The sequence below is a fragment of the Triturus cristatus genome, chromosome 5_2, assembly GCF_964204655.1.
Source record: "Triturus cristatus chromosome 5_2, aTriCri1.1, whole genome shotgun sequence".
NCBI lineage: Eukaryota > Metazoa > Chordata > Amphibia > Caudata > Salamandridae > Triturus > Triturus cristatus.
The window spans coordinates 139,202,993-139,225,713 of NC_140588.1; the positions used below are offsets into that span (position 1 = coordinate 139,202,993).

Genomic DNA, 22,721 nt, shown 5'->3' on the forward strand with positions numbered 1-22,721 from the left:
AGCAAGGCAAGAACACTGAAAGCCCATGATGAGCCCCCCAGGGGAGGCCGGACCCCACTCATCTAACAGTTACAGTACAAAGTAAAGAGGAAGAAGAGGGACTGTAGAGGCCAAAAAGTCCATAAACCATACTGAGCTGGAAAGAAGGTTAGGAGGAAAGCTGTTCCTCTGTAGGATCCAGATCCGGGGCAAGACATATTCCCCCCCTGTATTGATTCCACCGCCCCCATATGGCGTGCCACTTCCGGGGGCGGCCTCTAGCGCAGTAGACCGTCTTTTCCCTTAACATACTCCAGTCCATATTTTCTTGCCTCCTTACTTTTAAATGCCTGGAGAAGGTCTACCTTGGCTCTCCTGCAACTAGCATTGAACCAGGAGGCTCTTTCTCTCCTCACTTTCCTCTCCCGGACCACCGGGTTCAATACCTCGGCGAGGTTATTGGACAGGGTTAGATGGATGTCCCCGAGAGAGAGGCACCCATCAGGCGAAGGCAATAGTGGGAGAAGTCTTACCACCTTTTTAAGGGCTGATGCCACTAGCTCATAGATTGTCCTGATGCGGTCAGGTTTTTCTAGGAGTTTTTCCCACCTTATTCTTCGCCTGTTACTAGATATGGTTAGACTTGGGGTAAATACTCTATTTTCTGCGACAGCAGCATTAAGAAATCCGTCAGCAGCCAAGGAGAGGGACAGGCCATTGTGATCACTGTCCAGCCTGGGGACTATTTTAAATTCTTTCACTAGTTTCCAGTCCTGGAGTTTGATTAATATATAGTCTATCCTGGACTCCTGGCCTGGTCTGTTGAAGGTTGGTTGCGGTGGTATGTCCCCTTTGAACCTGCCATTGCAAGCTCTAAGTGAGTTTGCAAGGGTCATTGTTATTATTTGGGATATGAGTGGTGAGCATGACCTAACCGGGGGGCCCGCAATATTTGGAATGTCCCAGAGGTCATCCTCCTCACTGCTAACCCCGTCTAGATGAATCTGGAATGGTTCATACTGGGTGTTAAAGTCACCTCCGACCAGGAGTGTTATTGAACTAGAGAGAGAATCAAGGAATGTCACCAAGCCCTCCATTGTCCCTGAAGTGCCCGCTACTCCAACCGGTCTGGAATATACGTTTACCAGTGTTAGGCCCATCCCAGTGGGCCAACGTAGGGCCACACACAAAATGTCCACTGAATTAGTTTCTACAGTCTCGGCCTTGCAGCCAAGATGGGAACCAATCCATATTGACAAACCACCGGACGGACGTCCCTTCCCTCCCCATATGGCTAGGACATTAAAGGTTGCAAACCCAGGGTAGCAATAGTTCTCTCTAGCCCACGTCTCCTGGAACATGCATATATCATATTTCTTTATGAAGGTTGCCCATTCACCGCAATCTAGCTTATTGGGTAACCCAGCAATGTTCCAAGATAAGATTTCTAGTGACCTAAGGTCCTTAGCTGTACTTATAACAGTCTCATCAGGTATACTTTGTGCTGGCCCAGAGGGGGCCCGGTCCACGGTATCAGGACGTTCACTATCTAGGGTAGGCTGTGGCAAGGGGATCTGTCTTGGTGAACGCCCACCCGCCCCATTTTTCCTCTCCCCCCCCCAAATGCAGGACGGACAGTGCACTCCCCTTTGAGAGTGCACCGTCAATCCACAGCATCAAGGCAGCCGAATCTGTTAGAGTGAATGAATGGGACCCCATTCAGATCTAAGGCTGGCTGATTCCATCTATTAATGCCCCAAGGGTCCCCATGGGGATGAACTCTTCTTCCCTGATGAAACTTACTCCGGCCCACCCACGACCAACCCTCATCGCTTCCCTCAACAAACCGCTCTGATTTGTCGGGGTAAAAGGCCGATAGGGGAAGTGTCTGTATGGTGGTGTGTGGTGAGCCCCCAACCCAATTGCAGATGTAAGCAACTGTTCTTGGGTCTCTAAAGTTAACCAGAACACAGTCCCCTGTTCCCCTTTTGGTTGTCTCTCCTACCCACGGAACCCGCCTTGCAAGAATGACCTCATTATACATGCCTGGGGGTAGGGGCCTGAATTTATTGAGCCAGTCTATAGTCTTGTTTTTGATCGAAGTGGGAGTCTCATTGGAGCCCTCAGCAAGCTCCGGGACACCACTAAGGACTACCACATAGGGAGCGGCACCGGGCGGTAGATGGGCTGATCTCCTGGCGGGCTTTGGATCAAAAATCTTCATTTGAGGCTGCGTGGTTTGCTCCCTGGGATATAAATTGAGTTCATTTGGTAACTGTAGCGGTAAATTAGGTACCTGTGTCTGGGTAACAGGGATAGCCATTACCGAAGTTTTATTAGTAGTGTCCTCCCCATGAGGTAGAAGTGAGGGGGGTGGAAGGGTAGGGTTTGAAGTGTCCCGTGTTATGTTATTGCTTGGGGCTCGATTATTGATAACAGATACACTAGGTTGGTTAATGGCTGAGTAGGATGGGTTCATTTGGTGGGAGGATGATGGTGTTGCGGGGGCAGCGCCTCCCCTTGCTACACACTTTGAGCAGATGCCACTGCTATTTAGTGATACCTTCAGTGTCCCTACACCCTTTACCAACTCTTTCGTTAGGCCCTCCATTCTAGTCAGCCTACCCTCTACTTTCAGAAGCCCCCTGGTAGATTCCGTAAGGGTTTGCTGAGTAGCATTTATACCCTCCTCCGTGCCACTCAGCCTAGCCTCTAACCGTGTTAGCCTATCTTCGAGGGATTTTATCAGGCGTTCAATGGTGGAGCTTAGTGCTCTATCCCCTGGTTGCGCTTCCCCATCAGTATTGGTAGTTGCAAGGAGACTACTTGACAATAGGGGAGTAACTTCTACCCTTGTGTTAGTGTCGTTTCTTACTCTTATTTCGTGGGGGTTGTGGGTTATCATATTTTAGAATTTTGGATTTTTTCCCCCCCGGACCCTGGGTGAACGGTTTCCTTTTCGTGGTTACGCCTTTGCCTTGATTAACCTCTAGGGTCTTATTCCTAGAATCGGGACCCTGTGGGGGTTGGTTGGAGGAGACAAGGAGCAGGATTTGGGAATCACCTTGGATATCAGTGCTATCGAGATTAGGTGAAGGTTGGGCTTCGTCAGCTGACCTTAGTAATGGTGGTGTTAGACTCAGATTCCTGGTATTCTCCGGTAGGCCCTGCTGAATAGGTGATAGAGCCCTAGCGATAGCCCCAAGGGAAGAACGTTTTGATACAGCCAATCCCTGTGACAGTCTCCTCTCTAGCGTGATTATTTCTTTATCAAGTACAGAGTTAGCCCTTATGATAAAGTTATCCATAGTCCCCAAGGTGGAAAGTGTTTGTGCTCCAGACCTTGCAACGGTGCTCCTGGTTTCCCTTGCAGCCATGGTCACCTGGTTGTATCGAAGATGGAATTAGAGGGTGGCCCAGGCCCGGCCTCTACCGTCCTCGAACGGCCTCAAACGGCCCGCTCTTTGCCCGGTCTTAGCCCCGTGCTAAGACCCGCGCGTGTCCCGCTTGCGCGTGTAAGTGTAAAGCTGGTTTTAAGGTGAGGGGAAGTGGTGTTGGGGGAGGAGTCGGGAAGAGGACCAGGTGCGGCTGTTCAGCGTCTCGCTCAGCACCCTGGTCCTCGCAGTCCCGGGCACTCCCAGCAGATCGAGCGTCCAGCAGCAGCCCCTCAACCAATTGTAACACGGCGGGCAGCGCAGGATCCAATCGCCGCTGTCACCCCAGAAGCTTGCAACGAAAATCCAGTCCCTCGAGCGGCACCCGCGAAGCGGGGGCCGCGAGTCGTGGAGGAAGATGAAGAGGACAAAGTAAAAATCCAGGCAGTCCCAGTCCCAGCTATTGCGGAGGAATGTCTCTGGCAGGAAGTCACAGGGCAGCTGGGAGCTGTAGTCTCCCCCCACGGCGGCCGCGTAGTTCAACAAACGCAGGCAGCGGAGGAGAACAGACAGCGTGTGGACCCCAGCAACAACGGTGGCAATGTCAGCTCCACGAGGTAAGCGTTTTGAGAAGAAGCGAAGAATCAAAATACATAAATGAATACAATCCAGTTATTTTATCCATGTGGAACGCTAACATGGATATTCAGTATGTTGCGGACATTTCCATTGCTGTTGCTCGATATGTAACGTCTTACATTACTAAATCAGAAAAGACTGAATTGAAAGAAATGTGGGAAGAGATTTCTCACGAGAAGACTCTAAATAAGAAATTATACAGTTTCAGTTTGAAGATGTTATCGCATCGTGAAATTGGAGCATATGAATGTTCAGATAGATTATCATCTGCAAGTCTATATTCCAAAAGTAGAAGAATCATTTGGGTGAGTCTAGGTCTTGCAGGAATGCGAAATCGGGTACTGCGATCTGTTCAAGAAATTGAATATTTAGCAGAAAATGTCCCTGAAAGTACAGATATTTTGAAAACCAATATGTTGAACACATACTATCCAAATAGAAGTCATCATCTTGAGAACGTGTCTCTATGAAGCGCTGCAAAACTACACTTTTAAACGGAATACTACAGAGAACATCAACGATGGAAAATATGCAGTGATTGGTTCCGAAGGATGTCTGGTGAAACAAAGGAAAGGAAATTTAATTAATCACAGAAAACTGAGTTGCGACACTGCTGACAAAAGGGAATTTTACTATTTAGCCCGTTTGCAAATGTTCAAACCATGGCGTCCAGAACTGGAATTACTTGGAGATTTTCCCAGCTATGAAGATTCATTTAATGCTTGTAAAGATAGCATACAATGTAGTGCTTTCGCAAATTATGTCAAAATGTTGAATGATGAAATTGATCAAGAAGCTATAATTGCAGCTGAGATTGCTAGAGACCGTTCTCAAGACAGTCAAAGTTCTCCTGCACTGAGTCAAGATCCACTAGGACAACCAATTGTTGAAAATGAAGCAGCGATTGCAATGAATGAGGTGGAAACAGCAATGTATCAAGCACAAGAAGATGCAATACTGTTAGAAAACTTGGAAGAGCAACTAAATGTTGAACAGAAACAAATATATCAGCAAGTGAAAGAGCAGATTGACCGTGGATTACTTCATGAAAAGAGAGGGTGCTCATGTACATCATTTCAACCTATCCGAATGTATGTGAGTGGTCAAGCTGGAACAGGAATACGTTTCTTAATTAAAGTAATTACAAGTTATCTGCAAAAAAAAACAGAGTCGCATTTGTCTTGGGTTGTCACTGGTCCAACTGGGTTGGCAGCACATAACATTAAAGGAATTACTTTACATCGTTTACTAATGCTACCAGTAGAGCATGAGAACAAATTGGAATACCACAAGCTATCTGGAGAAGCTTGTTGTGAAGTTTCAAGTTTCAAGAGTCCTGAAGAAAATGAAACTTCTCAATATTGATGAGGTGAGCATGGTTTGAAACTTGATGCTTGCCTTTGTGCATTTAAGAATGCAGCAAATTCTTAAAACCGAGTATGACGTGTTATTTGGAGGAAAACGCGTCATAGTTTTTGGAGATCTACTGCAACTGACTCCGGTAAAAGGACAACCGGTATTTAAAACACTTGCTCATGAAGATACCAGAAAGTCTCTTGGCAGTGTTGGTAATGTGAACATTTGGAGTAATTTTGAATACAAAGAACTGACAACAAATATGCGACAGGCAAATGATGCTGAATATGGAAGTATTCTTCAAGATATAAGAATTGGAATTCTTTCAAAACAAGGGAAAGAAGCTTTGGAGAGTCGATTACTTTGCAATGTCTTTCCAAATGAAAATGCAGTTCCTGCAAATTTGTACGTGGAAATTGCTAAAAATAAGTCAGTGATTTGCTTAATGCCAACACTGCATGAGTGTTCAATATTCAACGAAGGATTATTAAAACTTGAAAATGAAGAAATTGTAAAAATGGAAGCCATTGATAAAATACTGCATGAAGGAATCACTTATTTTGACGGGTAAGTTGAGATCAAAACTTGATTGTTTAGAAGAAAAAAAAATCTAAAACTGCTGGTTTAGAAAAGACAATATATGTGTGTGTAAACTGTCGGATAATTTTAAGGCGTAATTTGGATGTAGAGAAAGGTTTAGTTAATGGTGCAATGGGCAAAGTGGTGGATTTTGTTAATTATCAAAAAAAAGAAGGAATTGAATTTTTAAAAATTAAATTTGATCAGATTGAAGAAGTTAAAGAAATTGGTCGTTGTTCAGTTCGTTTTTTGCTTGTTTAAGATTTATATGGCCATAGGAAACAATTTCCATTTTCTCTGGCATATGCAGTGACTATTCATAAATCTCAAGGATTAAGTGTAGACAGTGCATTGGTGAACATTGGATCTACCGTATTTAAAGAGGGTATGGCATATGTTGCTTTTTCGCAAGTCCGAACATTATCTGGTTTGTTTTTGATTGATTTTGATGAGACAAAGGTTACTGCAGATGCAAACTGTGTAAAAGAGTATAATAGGTTAAGAAGGGTGTATGCTCCAAATTTAGGTCAATATCATGTATTTGAAAAGCGTGTAGTGGGTCGAAAAGGAAGGTTAGAGAATATCTGTTCTGAAGGTGTCAAGAAAAGAACAGAACAAGATAATGTTGTGATTGCAGGTAAAAAGAAATTGGACACTGTTGGAGAGATTGTTGGTTATCAGTTTGAAAATAGTTATGGTGCCAACTGCTATGCTAATGTAGTGGTCAATGTTGTTTTTTATTTTGAAGGTTTGCAAGAACAAATTATGGAGAATCGGCAAAAAAGATTTTGTTCTCTGTTGCATTCTCTTTGTGAAGAATTGACAACAGATAGAAGTAAAATACAATCCGTTTCAGATGTTCGTAGTCTTTTGGATGTGTGTTCTGGTTCTACACAATTTACACAAAATATCCAACAAGATGCTCAGGAATTTTTAATGTATATGCTTACCATTTTTGAAAATGAAGGTGTAGAAATAGAAAATATTTTTGGATTTTCTTACAAATGGGTACATTATTGTGAAAATTGCATGTATACATGTAGCACCAATGTAGACACTGAGAGATTTCTGTATTTAACATTACCAGACTGTAAATCAGTGTTTTTCAATAAATAAGTGAAAGGTGCAATTCAAAACATGGAGTGTAGGTAATTTAAATCAGAAATGTTATCCACATTATTCTTAACAAAATATGGAAAATACATAATTTTAATGATGCAACGTTGTACAGCTGACGGAAGAAAATTGGATACTTTAATAAAACAATTTGTAGCAGCACAACTATCAATATCAGGAAGGACTTTTGTAGCAATTGCAATAATTTTCCATGATGGTCCTTCCACCACATCTGGACATTACACTGCCTATCTAAAATGTGACAAAGGCTGGACACTTTGTAATGATGCCCAGTTGGTTTTCAAACAACGTTTGCCTAGTGAATTACCAAATTCCTACCTAATATTTTTAAAGCCAAAGTTTTAGGAAGATAATTCACTCTCTGAGGAATTTATTATTATAATTTAATAGGACTACCATTGGACAATTTACATAAAGAAGAAGTGCAAAAATACCATTTGGCCTCAAGGAAAGGTATATTTTTGAATTATGGACTTTTGGGTGGTCATTTATTCGGTGATTATTTTAATGCGGCAATATTTACAGTTTTTAGAAGTTAAAGTTATAAAATGTTGTAATCTGTAAGCATTTCATATATGTGTGATTTGTATTTTCTGGTATTTTACTGAGAATAGTATGTTGTTTTTTTTTTGTAACAATCTTTCTGATTGTTTCTTTTTTTCCTGCTGTTACGTGATGAGTACGATTGAAATCACTATTTCTAGTGAAATTCAATATATTCTGAGAACAGCGAAAAAGGCAAACAAATTACTTTGTGGAAATTTTGCTGTGTTATAAAAAATGTATTATTACATGTTATAATTTGTTTTTCTTTTCTTTCACAGATCTAAATTTTAAAACAAGCAATTTATATGAATTTAGATTGCAATGAATATATGAAAAAAATGTATACCATTTTTTATTCCTATTATTATGAAGATAAGTTTAACTAAGTCTCAATATGCAGAATGACGAGGTCTGCAAGAAGCTACAAAGTTGAAACATGTTTCTAAAAACACTCTGTTTATACGTATGTAGTTTTCAAATCTGACCATAATCAGATATCATGTGACCTGCAAAAAAAGAGATTTGAGGGGTTCATAATATTTCCCATTGTACCTATTGAAGGACCGCAATCATTTCAATCATTCTTCTTTGAACATCTTTGGAGACAAAACTCTGTGCTTACCTTCTATCATTCGCAAGGAATTTTGAAACCGGAAATATGTCACTTTTTGTAACATAGTTATTGCGCAAGACACTCTTTTATATTTACAAAGAGAGGAAAAGGCACTCTGTGCACTTTTTATACTCCATGTAAATACAACCTCATCATACACACCACTTTGCGTTGAAAGGGTGTTCTATAAGTGTTGTTGTGCATGATTGCACTGAATACTCATAGAACAAGACACATGTCTAGATTTGTCAGAAATCATGAATCTCGATATGTGTATGAATGGTGCACCATTTTAAAATTGGTGTAGGAAAGCACAACAAAGAGAATTGTTTTAATTTCTCCACATTTTTATATCTTCAATGCATGCTAAAATGTTCAGCATACATTGAAGGAGAAAAGTGCGTTTTCTGATTGTTTTTGTGCAGGAAGGTGTGACTTCCTGCACAAAAACAAACAGCACATGACACAGATATCCTTGCACTATGGTGCAAGGGTGCCTGTGTCACCACATGGCTGCAATTTAAGCAGCTGTGCAGAGAGAAGCATAGATTTGCAGCATATTTATGCACATATGTTGCATCCCTGTGCTTCGGAAGTACTACAGCACACTGCAGTTAAAGAGGTTACTGTGTGATGCTGCAGCACTTCCTCATAGTTCTGCACTTATACATTCACCATACGCTACTAATGCATTCATTGTCAATTACGTACTACACATACATTCATCTAAACTTTCACACACTATCAAAGAAATTTAGCTCTTTTTTTAAACCAGGAAAGTTAGTTCTTACAAAAACTTTTTTTTTTCTTCTTTTATAATTTTTTTTGAGTTTTCTGAACAATTTGTAATTTTTTTTTGGTTTTTCTGCAAAAAAACCCCCCAAAAACAAAACAGGAGAAACCAAACAATGAACTTCAGGGAACAATAAAAAAAAAAAAAAAAACTAGCAAATGTGACTTTCTTGCCGGCATCAGATCGATCGACTGCTCACCATAGCACAAAGTCGCATTGCACTTCAATGAATATTCACATGAAATACATATATAGGTTTTTTTAAATGTTAAATATTTCGCGGGATCCGCGCACCTACCGCGTCATAGACGCAGTTGACGCATCGCGGAAGCGCATAAACGTCGCGTTACGTACATCGAACGTGTCGCGTATAGGCTGGGAGTCGCGTACCGGTCGCATTGCAATCGCGCACTAAACACGTACCCAACGCTTACCATGCGCGGATGCTATCGCGTAGGGATCGAGAACGGTGCACTTAGGGTGCGCGGATCCGAAAACATTGAAAAAAATGTATAAAATAAAATTTTGAACATATAGTTAAATAAATATGTTTGAAAAACCCATTAAGTTCAAATAATTTTTTTTCATTTTTAAAAGAATTAATTGAAAAAATAAGTTTAAAAAATGGTGATAAAGTATTTTAAAAAAAACGTAATGAATGAAATTGACGGGGGCGGACTATGGGGGACGGGGATTGATTGCATTTTGTTCAATGAACTAATAAAGTTTGTTTAAAAAAAAAAATGAATGAAATTGACACACTGAATTTGAAAAATATACAAATCCAATCAAAATCATTAAACATGATATCTACAGAGATAAGTTGTAGATAGGAATTAGCATTTAAAAAACCTTTGAAATTCACTGAAAAAACCATAGGTTTCATGCACGTTATAGTTAGGAATTGGCATTTAAAAAACCTTTGAAATTCACTGAAAAAACCAACGGTTTCAGGGGCGTTATAGTTAGGAATTGGCATTTAAAAAACCTTATAAATTCACTGAAAAAACCATAGGTTTCAGGGGTGTTATAGTTAGCTGGACATTTCCCTCGTACAAAACCCTAGAAATTCCCCTGGTATAGTTAGTTCAGCTAACTATAACTCGCGCCCCCGCAATGCACTGCTGATGACGTCACATATTACATCACTCATGACATGGTCAGTGACATCACTCATGACATCTCAAATGACATCACTGATGACATCACTGATGACGTTATCCATGTGATAAATTACTGCATCTTCTCGCACCCTAATTTAACCATTGATACACCAACTCAAAATTTCAGACGTCCATTCTCAAAACCATAGATACTCCAATACCAATAACTACATACCCACTCATTAACTCTTAGGTCTACATAACCTCCACTCACTCACCTGTACAGTCACTCATACTTACAGTCACTCCGTACAAGACTATCATATGCATTTATACACCTACATAGACTCTCACACACCACCAATCATCCATAGCGGTACTCTCAAACCTAGTCAGTCATGAAATAATTAATCACACTCCCATTTACTCACCTATGCAGTTATACACACTCAAGTTCACTTACTCATAAAAATAGTACCACATTCTTACACTCTTATACAATCATTGATACAAGCACACACTCATCCATACAGCCACTCACATTCACACACTCACATATACCCACTTATATACTCTTACACGCATATATACTGCCTCTCACATATGTAGTTAGTCACACATGTACCACTGAGATATACATTCAATCCCTAACAGACCCATACATACACCCACTCAACCATACAGTTCATCACAGATACACTCTAAAAACCATGCACCCAAAGAATCACCCACTCCCACATCTATGCACAGAGTCGGCAAAAGTAAACACCTGCCCTTGTTCATAATCGCCTTTATCTCAGGCAAATTTGTATGCCTTCCTCGTTTTGATGACCAGTTCCTGTTTCTTAATGCGATCCTTCATTTCATTAATGTTCTTGTCAATGAAATCTTTACTCGCAAGGTACTCTGGTTTACTGAGTTCTATTTGAATTCAATCTATTTCCCCCATGTTTGATGCTCTATCAACTTTAGCATATTTGATTAAGAGGCATACTAGTCGCATAGATGCTTCTAAGTTACTCTCTGCCCACTCTTTAAGAAGCATGGGGTATGGGCTGTCAAAACTTGGCGCCAACATTATTCTTAGCCCCCTTGGTATTCGACCCACTTCGTGATATTTTTCTAATGAAGTGATCTCCCACCATTTTGTCATTTCACTGCGGCTGTGCTTCTCCAAAGATTTCAACAAACTTTTGACATCCACGTTTTCCGAATTTTCCTTAGTGTTAATTTTGCCACTCTGTTTCATTACGGGTAAATTTAAGAACAGCTCCTCTGCTGCCATCTCACGTTCTCTAATAGTAACGCTCGACATATTTCACCGATGTTTGTGTCTTTTAAAGTCTATTTCGAGCACTGCCTGTTATTATATATAGGCAGTCAACCAGCTCCTCACACCTGCTGTATGACACGTAACTGAACTTACTCCGTGCACGTCGGCGAAGAACCAGGTCCTCCGACTTGTATTTCTTCACCGTCTTGCCTCGCTGTCAGTATCTCAATGCCGGATGCAGGGGGCCAACTTGTAAATTGCTCATAGGTGAGCACACAACTCCAACTCGACTCCGATTCCGTCGGCCTGCTTAAAGTGAGGGGTCCGTGTTGCCGAGAAGACGTCGATTCCTCGTACACATCAAATCCACCTTCCGTGGTACCAGCCGGTACTACCAAAAGACACGGACACATATATGCTGGTGTAGAAAATAGTGCTCAGTTTATTTCTCCACAAACATGATTCGGTTCAGACGCGTTTCGACCGACACAGCGGTCTTGATCACATGACTAGCTTGAACTGAACGTGATTATTTAAAGGTGCCGTACTCCCAATTATGTACTTTCCTATAGACATAAACAAAATACTAAAGCCCGGCTGTTGTTACAAATCTTGTAGGAATATACATGGACAAATCCCATCAACATGTATGCAAAACATACATTAAAATGTATTATCTTATAGACTCATTCCAGATGATTACTTTGGATGTGTACCTCAATTCACTCCTACATCACAAAGAAAACACCTCAAATGATCAAAGCCACTGGCCAAACATCACAATGGCAATAACCAAAACTCAATACATCACCTGGTGCAAGCACTGCATCTGCATCTTAGCCCACTTCTGACCGGGAGATTCACAGCCGGGGTTCAGAGCTCAGCAACCACGTTGTCCCGAAATAGACACGTCAGTCCTCGTTCTGATTCCAAAATCACGGTCTCTGAGTCTGCAACCCTCAGCTTTAAACACACTAGAAGATTCGAGAAAGACCTCCCCCGGGCCAGAGGAATCTTACCAGAACTGGCCAGGCTCCAAGCAAACATTCCCGTGGCAGGAAGGAGTTCTCACGTCGCCTTCTCCAAATCTTGCATGTTCCAGCCTTTATCTTGACGAAGCTCACAAAGCCTTTCAGAGTACATAAACAATCCCTCACAAAAACAAAAAGACCTTGAACGTGAATAACCCAAGCAACTTGCAAGCTCTGCTGTGCACGCAGAAAAGCTGAAGCAAGGCAAAGTCAGGGAAAAAGGGTGACATGAGGCCATGTCAAAGCCAATAGTAAGAACTTCATAATTCTCATCAATGTTCAACACAATGCACAATTGTGCACAACTGCTTATAGATTCACACACTTAATCTCTCAATGTACAATACTGAGCACATGTGTGCATCACCACCCACAATACTGCACTTCTAGACCAAAAAGTACATTCCATACCTCTCTCTCCCTCTCGCGCTTTCAAATGCACATCCCACATGTTCTATTCTTGGCAAGGCTATCCTACTCCGTGACAGCTCCAACTGAAAGACTGCAAGATTACAAGAAAAAAACTTGTAAAAGAAGCAAGGCATATGCAGGACCGTCGTACATCCAGGCTAGGATGAAATAACACACTAAAGTCAGTTAAAATAATGGTAGTCAAAGGTCATCACTGGGTATCAAACCCCAAGAGTGCCTCTAGCACTTAAGGGGGTGGGCTGTTTCCATTTGGTGGATATATCTCTTTTCGCTGCCATGAGGGTTGTGCTCAGGAATGCTTTATCAGCTTGTGATCCTCCCACGCCCTCCAGAACCACAAGAAGAAAAACCACAGGTGTGCGGGTAACCTCTCAGCCCAGCACCTCAGTAAGTTCTACGGCTATAGTGGTCAAGTATCTGTCTATTGCCAGGCATGTCCATACCATGTAGTAAGTCTCCAGGGGTCATTGCACAACCGGGGCAGGCTGGGGGTCGGTAAAAGGCACAGTATAGATAGTATGTCTGGATTAGTCTCAGGCAGGAGGAAATGGTAATCACATGTGGGTGTCCCGCCAGTCATCATCGTCAAGGGGGACCCAGCCAATTTTCCCAGCGTGTTCTGAGGTAGTCAAGTGTAGGCGAGGCATTAATAATGAGGGTACGGTAGATTTGGGAAACTCCTCCTTTCCCCAGCACCCCCATTAGAATCTTGGCCTTCTGGGGGCTAAACTCTGCCCCAATGTGTCAGTCAAAGCGCGTATATCCACGCAAGTAAGACCGTGCGGGTCACTGCTGGGATAGAGTGAGGGAGCGGGGTCCCATACAGCATCGCTTGAACCTTGGGAAACCCCATTATTGAATATTAATAGCTAAGTCACTTGCCAGGTTCTTCCAAAATAAATTGGCTTCCAAAATAAATCTGACAGTATAGTTTTTAAAAGCCAAGTTCTGTTACATGTGAGTCTTTGAGATATAGTTATAGCCATATGCACGAAGACATACAGGTATCTAGCATTTTATTTATGTCCTTACTTATTCATATTCTGGAGTATACCATGTATCTCCATTTGTATAGGGTAAGAGAAGGTAGTCTTAAGGCCCACAAGTATACACAGATTAAATGAAGTAGAGTAGTTAATTAAAAATAAGAGGTCCTAGGTAGGTGATAGTTATGTACAGTGAATGGGATCAGAAGGATGATCATAGTTGAGTGTGACGTTAAAACACACATTTCAATTCTCTAATGAATAATTTGAGCAGAGGAATAGCCCTGATAAGTCAGTGGATAGAGTTCCAAATGTTGTGAGCTCTCCAAGAGAAAGGTTGTTTTAAAGTAAAAACATTTTTTGAATTGCAGGATTTTGGAATAGGAGGGGATCAGCACTACAGATCTTTTTTTGATGATCATTTTCTTAGCAAGGTAGTTGGAGGATCCAGAGTGAATTAATTTATGAATAGTGCAGGATAGTTTGAAGAAACATCTCTCTTCAATCTGCATCCATTTAAGCTTGACCATTATAGGAGATACATGATGGAATCATGTCATACCTGAATCCAGCTGCGCTCCTGTGTGGAACTCACTTTAGTAGAGGGAAATGTCGAAGATTAGAAAGTAGATTGTGCATGCAACACAATCTGACCTGGGAACTCCATAGAAACAACTCACAACCCCACACACACTACATATTTTGCCGCCACAGGAGCCATTGACCTCCCCGCGTATGATTGGTGTCCTAGGGAGCTGGTAGTGGGCATTGACAAACTGTAATCTAAATCTTTGCAACTTATGACACAACTCATGGAGGGTAGAGGGAGTTGGGGGATAGACTAGAATTTCCTTGATATGTTAATGGCAAGTGTGATATATGGCTGAAATGTCACAACCACTGGTGCTTCACTTGTGTTTGTACCATGCACCTGATTTAAATGCCAATGCAATGTGTTTGAAAACAAATAATCAGAAAGTAGCTAGTTACTATCATCGGTCGCTGACAAGAACTAAAGATTGGACAGCAGGCCATCATCAAGGATATAGAATTTAGGCAAAGAAAAAATGTAAAAGTCCAGCTTCTTGCTGGGGCGCAGATGTGTGTAGCTGCACAACAGCATGTTATTATAGAATGCAAATCTTATTGACCCCATTTATGTTATGTTATAAAATTAGTTGCCCCAGCAATGGGGCGTCCCAGCGCTAGTCCTAAAAGAGCAAACTGCAAGAAGAGACCTATCGCAAAGTGCTGCAGGAAGCAGCTAAGAAGAGAACCACCAGGTCTTCAGGATTTTTTGAAAAACCTGTGGTTCTGGACACTTATAATGAATAGAGAGAGTGCATTCCAAAGGGAAGGGCCTTAGAGCAGAAAGAACAGCCTCCCTCTCTGACTCTCCTAACACGTGGAACAGAAGCCAAATTACGATCGACTGAAAGCAGTGACAGTGAGGGCATGTACGGGGACACTAGATTGGACATGATGCAGGCCCCCTGGGGAAAAAAGATCTTATGGGTGGTGCACAAGTTCTTAAAATGCACATGCTTCTCAACCGAAAGCCTATGCAATTTGCGATTAATGCCTTAGACAGGACAACTCTTTGGAAGCGAGAACAGCAGTCTGGCCGCGCTTTTTGAGCCAGTTGGAGTCTGCGAACCACAGCCTTGTTAGTTCCCAGGTAGGGGATGTTACAGTAGTCTATCCGGGAAAGGATAGCTGCCTGAATAATTTACTTGTCAGGTGGGAAGGTAAAAAAAAAAAATCAAAGAATGGGTCTAAGCCTGCACAGAAGTCCAAAGCATGTGCCCAACACTGATTTTCGTCTGTGCTTCTAAAGTTAGTGTATTGTCCGCCAAGACACACAGGTTTTTGAACACAGACTTAGGACGAGGAGGGAGACCAACTGAGAGAGGCCACCAGTGGTGCCCCAAGAGTTGGGGTCTTTCCCTAGAAGGAGAATCTCAGTTTTGCTTGTATTCAATTGCAAACAAGTAGCCTCTATCCACTCTGAAACTGCTAACATACCCCTTTGGAAATGAGCCATATCTGACATGAGGTTGGATCTGGGTGTCATCTGCGTAGGACACCAGTGTGAGCCACAGGGATTTCCCAACCTGGGCCAAAAGTTGGATGCAGATATTAAACAAAGTGGGGCTCAGAGAGGAACCCTAGAGAACACCCATCCCACAAATTGGCAATTAATCGCTCGTGGAGATCCCTCTTTTTGTCTCCACAAAGGACAATGCTCTCAGTTTTTGCCCACTTAATGACATCTGCCCTCTGCTAGAGAATCAGGGATCCGTTGCGGACTATCAGCACACCAATGTCTTTCGTAATTCTAAAGCCAACTCTAAATCAAAAAACCTGCTGCTACCCTCGTGTTTTTGGTTTAGTACAAGCCTAGTTTTCCAGAGCATAACATTGGGAAACGTTAGTTCCTATCTTTCTTCCAGGTCACGGTGCTTATCGAAAAATGCACAACTATGAATAATGTCTTTAGAATTCACATGTTGAAATCGTTTACCTGCCAAGTGATTCCCGTTAGGGCTGGCTTTCTAATCTTGAACTTCTATTTTGAATTTTTCGTTTAGGATTCTGAGGTTAAATGTTCATTGTGCATAGCAGTGCTACTTAAAGAGCCATGCTTTGGACTAGCTGAGGGCATGAAATAAGACCCCTCTGGTTGGCAGCTGTAAGCAAACTTGAGTGACACCAGAGGTCAGCTGAGCTCTTTTTCCTGCCCTGGTGTAGAGTTGCTTGTGTGCTGTATACCAGTCTGTGGCCTTCCCCCTCAGACTGACCGAGTTCACCATTTCAGTCGATGTACTGACACTTTGTAGATGATCTTGCAGCCAGCTACAGTGCAGGGAATTATAGTTAGGTGACAATGTCAGTTACAATATAAAATGTTTGACAAAAACAACTACTGAGATTCATCAGTTAATACATTTAATTTTAACTATAACTTGCACCCTCGCCATGCACATTGTTGTCTTAAATTATATATTTTTAGATACCATCAGTAATGTTATCAATGCTGTCATTGAACATGTCATGATTGATGTTATATGCAGTGGCGGCTGGCATATAAGGGGGCGCGTGTGCAAAATGTAATAAAAAATTAAGATTTAGCAAACACGAAATCCTCCGATCTGAAGCTCTTCTTTCGCCGACACCCACAGGAACAGGATGCTGCAATTCCCTTCAACAATGCTAGTACTGCTCTCACCAGCATGAGTGCAGTGCTAGGTTTGGTGAGAGCGGCCTCACTCTGTACTCTACACTGCTATGGAGGCTTTGTCTTTCTCTAGTTAGAGATGTTTAAAGTGCATATGTGTGGCTTTCCGTTTCAAAACGGCCTGCCAAAAAGACATGTGCACTTTAAACAGTGCATTGGACAGCCCACTCTCCTCCCTGCTCCTGTCGCTCAGCAGCGGCTCTGTCCTGATGCTCGGCTCGGGATGGGGGTATGAAAAATAAAATGGTAATAAATGACCATTTTATTTTTCATCTCTCTGGCTTTGGGGAGAATTTAATGGAGCGACGCTACTCTGCTCAAGCAGAGGAGCCGCACCTCGTTATATGTGAAGTTTAGGCAGCTCAAGGCGAGGGTGTGAGTTATATTTGATTCAATTAGCTGTAACAAAAGCTCTAGGATTGCTTGAAAATAGCAGAAACCTTTCCTGGGTTCATGTACTATAGACCCCTGGAAACATTGGGTTATTTTTATAAATGTTTTCTGGGGACTGCTGCACTAACTGCAGCCCCCCCGCTAAAAAAAACACTTTATATGTTGGTGGCACCCCTGCCCAGATTTGGGCACCGCAGAGCATAAACCTTATGGCAAATAATCCCAAGAAGGGTGTTACCGAGCGCTCCTTGGCTGGAGTAATAAATAATTTAGAAACTTTTTGACTATGTCCCTTAAACTTTCCAGAGCGTTTGCTAAGATTTTTGGCTTTTTGCTGCCACAACATCTTTGTTGATGTTGTGGCAGCCAATCAGATCTTTTATTTTGATCTGTCTGTTACATGGATCCTCTGTGACGTGCAAAATACATAAATTGTGAACCTTAATTTCTCAAAAACTACTTAATGGATTTATACCAAATCCCCAAAAAGCATACTTCTGGATCAAAACATAGCTTTTGGCAATTTTGGTGTAATTCTGTTCTGCTGTTTTGGCTGTAGCTGTCTGATTATCCCATGGAAAATAGAATGTGGAAAACTCATTTTGAGACCACCTTTTTATTAGCCCCCACTTGACTGATCATGCTGAAACTGAAAGGGGAAATGTAAGAATATACCCTAAAGCCTGCTGAGAGATGAGCTGAGCAAACACAAGGAGATGATGGACGGAGCGCTGAAACTTTTCAGACACTCACCCCCAGTCACTGATCTGGGTTGAATCCATCATGGTTCTTTAGCTCACTTCCCCACCCCAGTTCAGGCACAGCTATCTGCAAATCAGTCTTGACCCTGTGCCTCATGGGAACAGTCCAGCTCGAACTGCCAAGCCATGTCATCCCTGGACCGGCAACAAGCATCCTGGGACCGGTTTCGGGCTAACAGCCCCCATCAGTCAGGCTAGCTTGAATCCAGTGGCAAAGTGAGGGCTGCGTGCGGTGCAGGGTGGTGGTCACCCATGGAGAGATTTGAATATGGGGCCGTGATGGGATGGTTGGTATATTTACATATGTTTATAAAATGCTAGAAATTCACTGGAAAAATTTGAGATTAAAGTGACATTGTAGGTAGGTATAGTAATAATGTGTTACTTTGCATTTTTTTTTAAAACAGAAATTTACTGATTAAAAAAATTCAAAGGTTAGAGTGACGTCATAGTAAGGTGAAAATGTCAGTTTAAACAACATATTTTAAATTAAAAATAATCACTGAGATTCACCAGTTAATAGTTATTTCTAGTAAATATAACTTATACCGTTGCAATGCAGTGCTTATGACCTCACATATTACTTTACCCATGACATTTTCTATGACATTATTGATAAAATTACTCATGACATCTGAAATTACATAATTTTTGACATTGCTGGGCATGGTCTTCAGCCTATACTCAAGTCATCATGAAAAACACACTCCCTACAGACTACCAAGTCTCTAGGTTGCCAAGCCTTTACTACGCACAGCCATCGTCCTGTACTGAACCGTTCTCCAAAGAATACCTTGAGTCAACTGGGCCGATCCCCAAGCTCTGCTACCAGTCATTCACTCCCTCTTCATCATACGTTTTGGCGTGTAACTTCTACTTCTCTTGGAAGGAGTGCAGCATTTTCCATTGATCTTTTCATGCAAACTGAATATGAAATGGATGCCCCCAATAATATGCGATATACTGTTCTCTCAGGATGTCCATGACAGGGCGAAAATGCTTCCCGAAGATGATAGTCAACTTTGTTCTCATACACTGCATGATCAGTTTTTTTTTATCTTTGAAAAAGACAGCCCTCATTAGAAAGCCTGCTGGAGGCATCTCTCCAGGCTTGCTGTGAATTCCCGTGATGGGTGTGGTCCAGCCAGGGTGTGTGTGCATCTGGGAGGTTACTGACTGCACTAAGTCGCCTATAAAGCCCTCACTATTGTCTCCTCCAACACCGCTAGGTATCCCCCTTAGTTCTTATATTGTCCTGACTTTACCACTTTTCCACATCATCCGTCCTGCTTTGAAATTCACTATTTTGCTCTTCAGCACTTAAAATCTGTCACATACGTGTGCTTGTATCTTCAGCATATCATCCACAGCTAGCTCCACATAACGTGTTCCACCTCTGAGCATGGAAACGTTGCCCTTAGATTAATGCAGACCTGCCTTCAAGTCAGATCGAATTGAGGTGACCCGAGAGTGAATCTCCTTCAGTCTTTCGTGATGTCAGGAGAGCTGCATCGCTGCACATCATAAGTGTTCACTAGCTCATTCCGACCCAGCTGCTTATCCTACTTTTTCGGATGTTGAGTCTGCCCAAAGGACCGTCACTGAGTGTTTGCTGCAGTTTCTTCCTTTTACCATGCCTTTCTCATGTATCTTCTAAGCTCAGGAGCTGGACGTCTGTCCAGGCCCAGGGTCTTGGAGGCTAAGCCGCCGGGCATTCCTCTGCAATTTGGATAGACACTCCCCCCAAGTTTGCCCTCTAATTGCTCTGGGTTCAGTAGCAGTCCCTAGTTTGAATTCCCACTGCGCGCCTTCCATGAAGGGCATCCCCAGTTTCTTAGTAATCCTTTCATATGGGGCAGTAGACTTGATGTTTGTCTGGGAAGCAAGACCTGCATCACTTTGTATCTTGCTCTTTTTGGGGGGGGCAGCTTTCCTCTTTGCACCCTTGCACTGCTCTCTCAACGCCCAGGGGTGGCACTCTACAGACAGGCTTTTATGGATATATGTCTCTCTTGTCCTTCGATCCGGCAATCTTAGTGGCAGACCCAGTGTCTCAGCTCACCCGGATTCAACATTTCTTTCCGAGACTCTCTTTCTTGGGGGACCCTTTCAGCTTTGGACTCTGGGGACCTTTGGAGGCCTGCATGGAGGGTGAGGTGTTGTGATGTTTGGGACCCTTAGTGTGCCTCAGGCCTGACACGGTTCCCTTTTAGAGTTGGGGTCATATGTTTGTTCCTTGCCCACTCGACTAGGTGAACCTCTAGCCTCAGTTGCCCTTGTGTACACTGTCTATAGAAACATTGTGAATGCGCTCACTCTGCTCCTTGGTCTTCATGTCTAGCAGACGCTCATCCCACTCGCTGCCTTCTCTAGTGTTTTTCGGGCCTTATTGTGGTGGTGTGTTGTCACAATCTCGAGGCCCTCAGCCCTTTTGTACTCTTGGCATGCCTCACTTCCTAGTGGGGCTAACTCATGTTCCATACACTGGGTGACCCCTGCCGTCTGATCTCATGGCCACCAAGGGACGAATTCCAATTATTCCCTGAGACTTTGTAGGTGAACACCAGTTGGCCTCGAGAGTTCACCAAAGTCATCCCATCACTGGCCAAGCCTCGGTTTTGTTTACTCTTCCGCTCTTGTGGCTGTCTGCCTCTGTTGATAAAGCCAAAAGAACTATTGATGGACAGAATGCAGAACAATGTCATACATTCACCCCAGTACAGAGATATGGGCCTAAATCCATAGTTTTTTTGCTCACCATGCCATTCCAGTTTGGACCCAGCCATATGCAAATCAGTCTTGACCCTGTGCCCAATGGGAACAGTCCAGCCCGAACTGCCAGGCCAGGTCCTCCCTGGACTGAAAACAAGCATCCTAGGACCGGTTTCGGGGTTTCACCCCTCTTCAGCTAGGATAGCTTGATTACAGTGGCATGGAGAGCACGGGACTCACGTCTGAGCATACCCGTCCCACTCGGGGTGACAAATGCAAAAAGAACTATTGATGGACAGAATGCAGAACAATGTCATACATTCACCCCAGTACAGAGATCTGGGCCTAAATCCATCGTTTTTTTGTGTTTTGTTTTTGGATAAAGCCGGCATGATTCATTGGCCAATCCTAAACAGCTCTTTTGGTGACCTGCAGGTGTGACCTTTAAGGTCAACATAATCGGGCCACTTTGCTGGTCTTCAGAGCCCAATACAGCTTTTCTTGGGTGAAAAGAAAATCTAATAGATAAATGTACCTTCACCCCTGCCACATGTCTCTCCCGCCACCGCACGCCTCTCCTCCGTCCACTGGAAGCACCCAGGCTTCTGGACTCTACCAGCCAAACACGACGCTGCCAAAGCAGCGTCGTGATTAGTCTGAGCTACCTGTTTGGTCGCTCAGGCAGTGCCTGGGGAGGCTGGGCATGTTCTCCACTGGGCTGTGCAACACAGCCCAATACAGAACATGCCAAGAGAGCATGATGGTTTGGCTGGCCCTAGAGGGCCGGTCAAGCCGTCATGGCACATGGGGAGGGAGTACAAACCACTCCTGCTCCCTCTGCGACGAGCCCTTCCTGCCCGACCTGGCTGGAGCAAAGAAAAATAAAATGATTATAACATCTTGTTATTATCATTTTATTTTTATTTTGCGCTGCTCAATGAGCAGTAGGGCAACGCTCCACTGCCTTGGCGGAGGAGCCGCCACTGAATATCTATTCACTTTCCAAAATGGAAAAGGTTGTACAATGCTTATTAAATATTATTGTGAAAACCTCGAAGAATGTTTTTTTTTGTCTATTGATCAGTATACTTTTTTTAATTATTATTTGGAACTGAATTGGCACATGACCAGGGTAGAAGTGGATCCGTGTAATCACCACTTCATGAAGTGTCTTAACGGAGCTGGAGTAATATTGAGAGACTTTGAACAAGGCAAACTCTGTAAGGGGGGTAGAATTCACTACTCAAAGCTCAAATAAACAATGCATTTGTGTGCTACTCTTGTAAATCACATGGTTGACTTTAGTCATTCTCTGTTTTTTTTTTTCTTGCAGGTACGGCTGGGAGTTTTTGGAGCACACCTACCTATACCATATAACCCGCAGGGATATCCGTCACAATTTCTCCTCCTATTTCTATATGCTGTATTTGACCGCAGAGAGCAATTGGAGCTTTGCTCTTGGACTTGCTGCCTTTCTCCCACAGCTGCTTCTCCTTGTTGTCGTATCTGTGACATTTTACAAAGACCTTGTGTTCTGTTGCTTTCTTCACACCGCTATATTTGTCAGCTTTAACAAAGTTTGCACATCACAGGTAAGTGCCTTCAGCAGGGAAGAAACACTGTCTGTTTAATTTCAAAATTATTTTTTGTGTATTTACCCAAGCCTTCACCACCATAATAAATGTTTTCAGAACTGACCAGTGGATCCATTTACTAAGCAACCACCTGCATCTGTTTCAGTAAAGTATTAAGCACAGCGTTGGATTGGTAACACGG

The 22,721-nt window shown here is 42.7% G+C and overlaps 1 protein-coding gene across 2 annotated transcripts in view; it reads left to right on the forward strand.

The window, feature by feature from the left end:
- Positions 1–22,721, forward strand: part of PIGM (phosphatidylinositol glycan anchor biosynthesis class M) — a 173,083-nt gene that overhangs the window by 144,985 nt on the left and 5,377 nt on the right. For both annotated transcript variants that reach the window (XM_085606909.1, XM_085606911.1), the window contains one exon: positions 22,279–22,537. In XM_085606909.1, the coding sequence (XP_085463035.1) occupies positions 22,279–22,537 (259 nt within the window). The remainder of the gene's footprint in view (positions 1–22,278; positions 22,538–22,721) is intronic.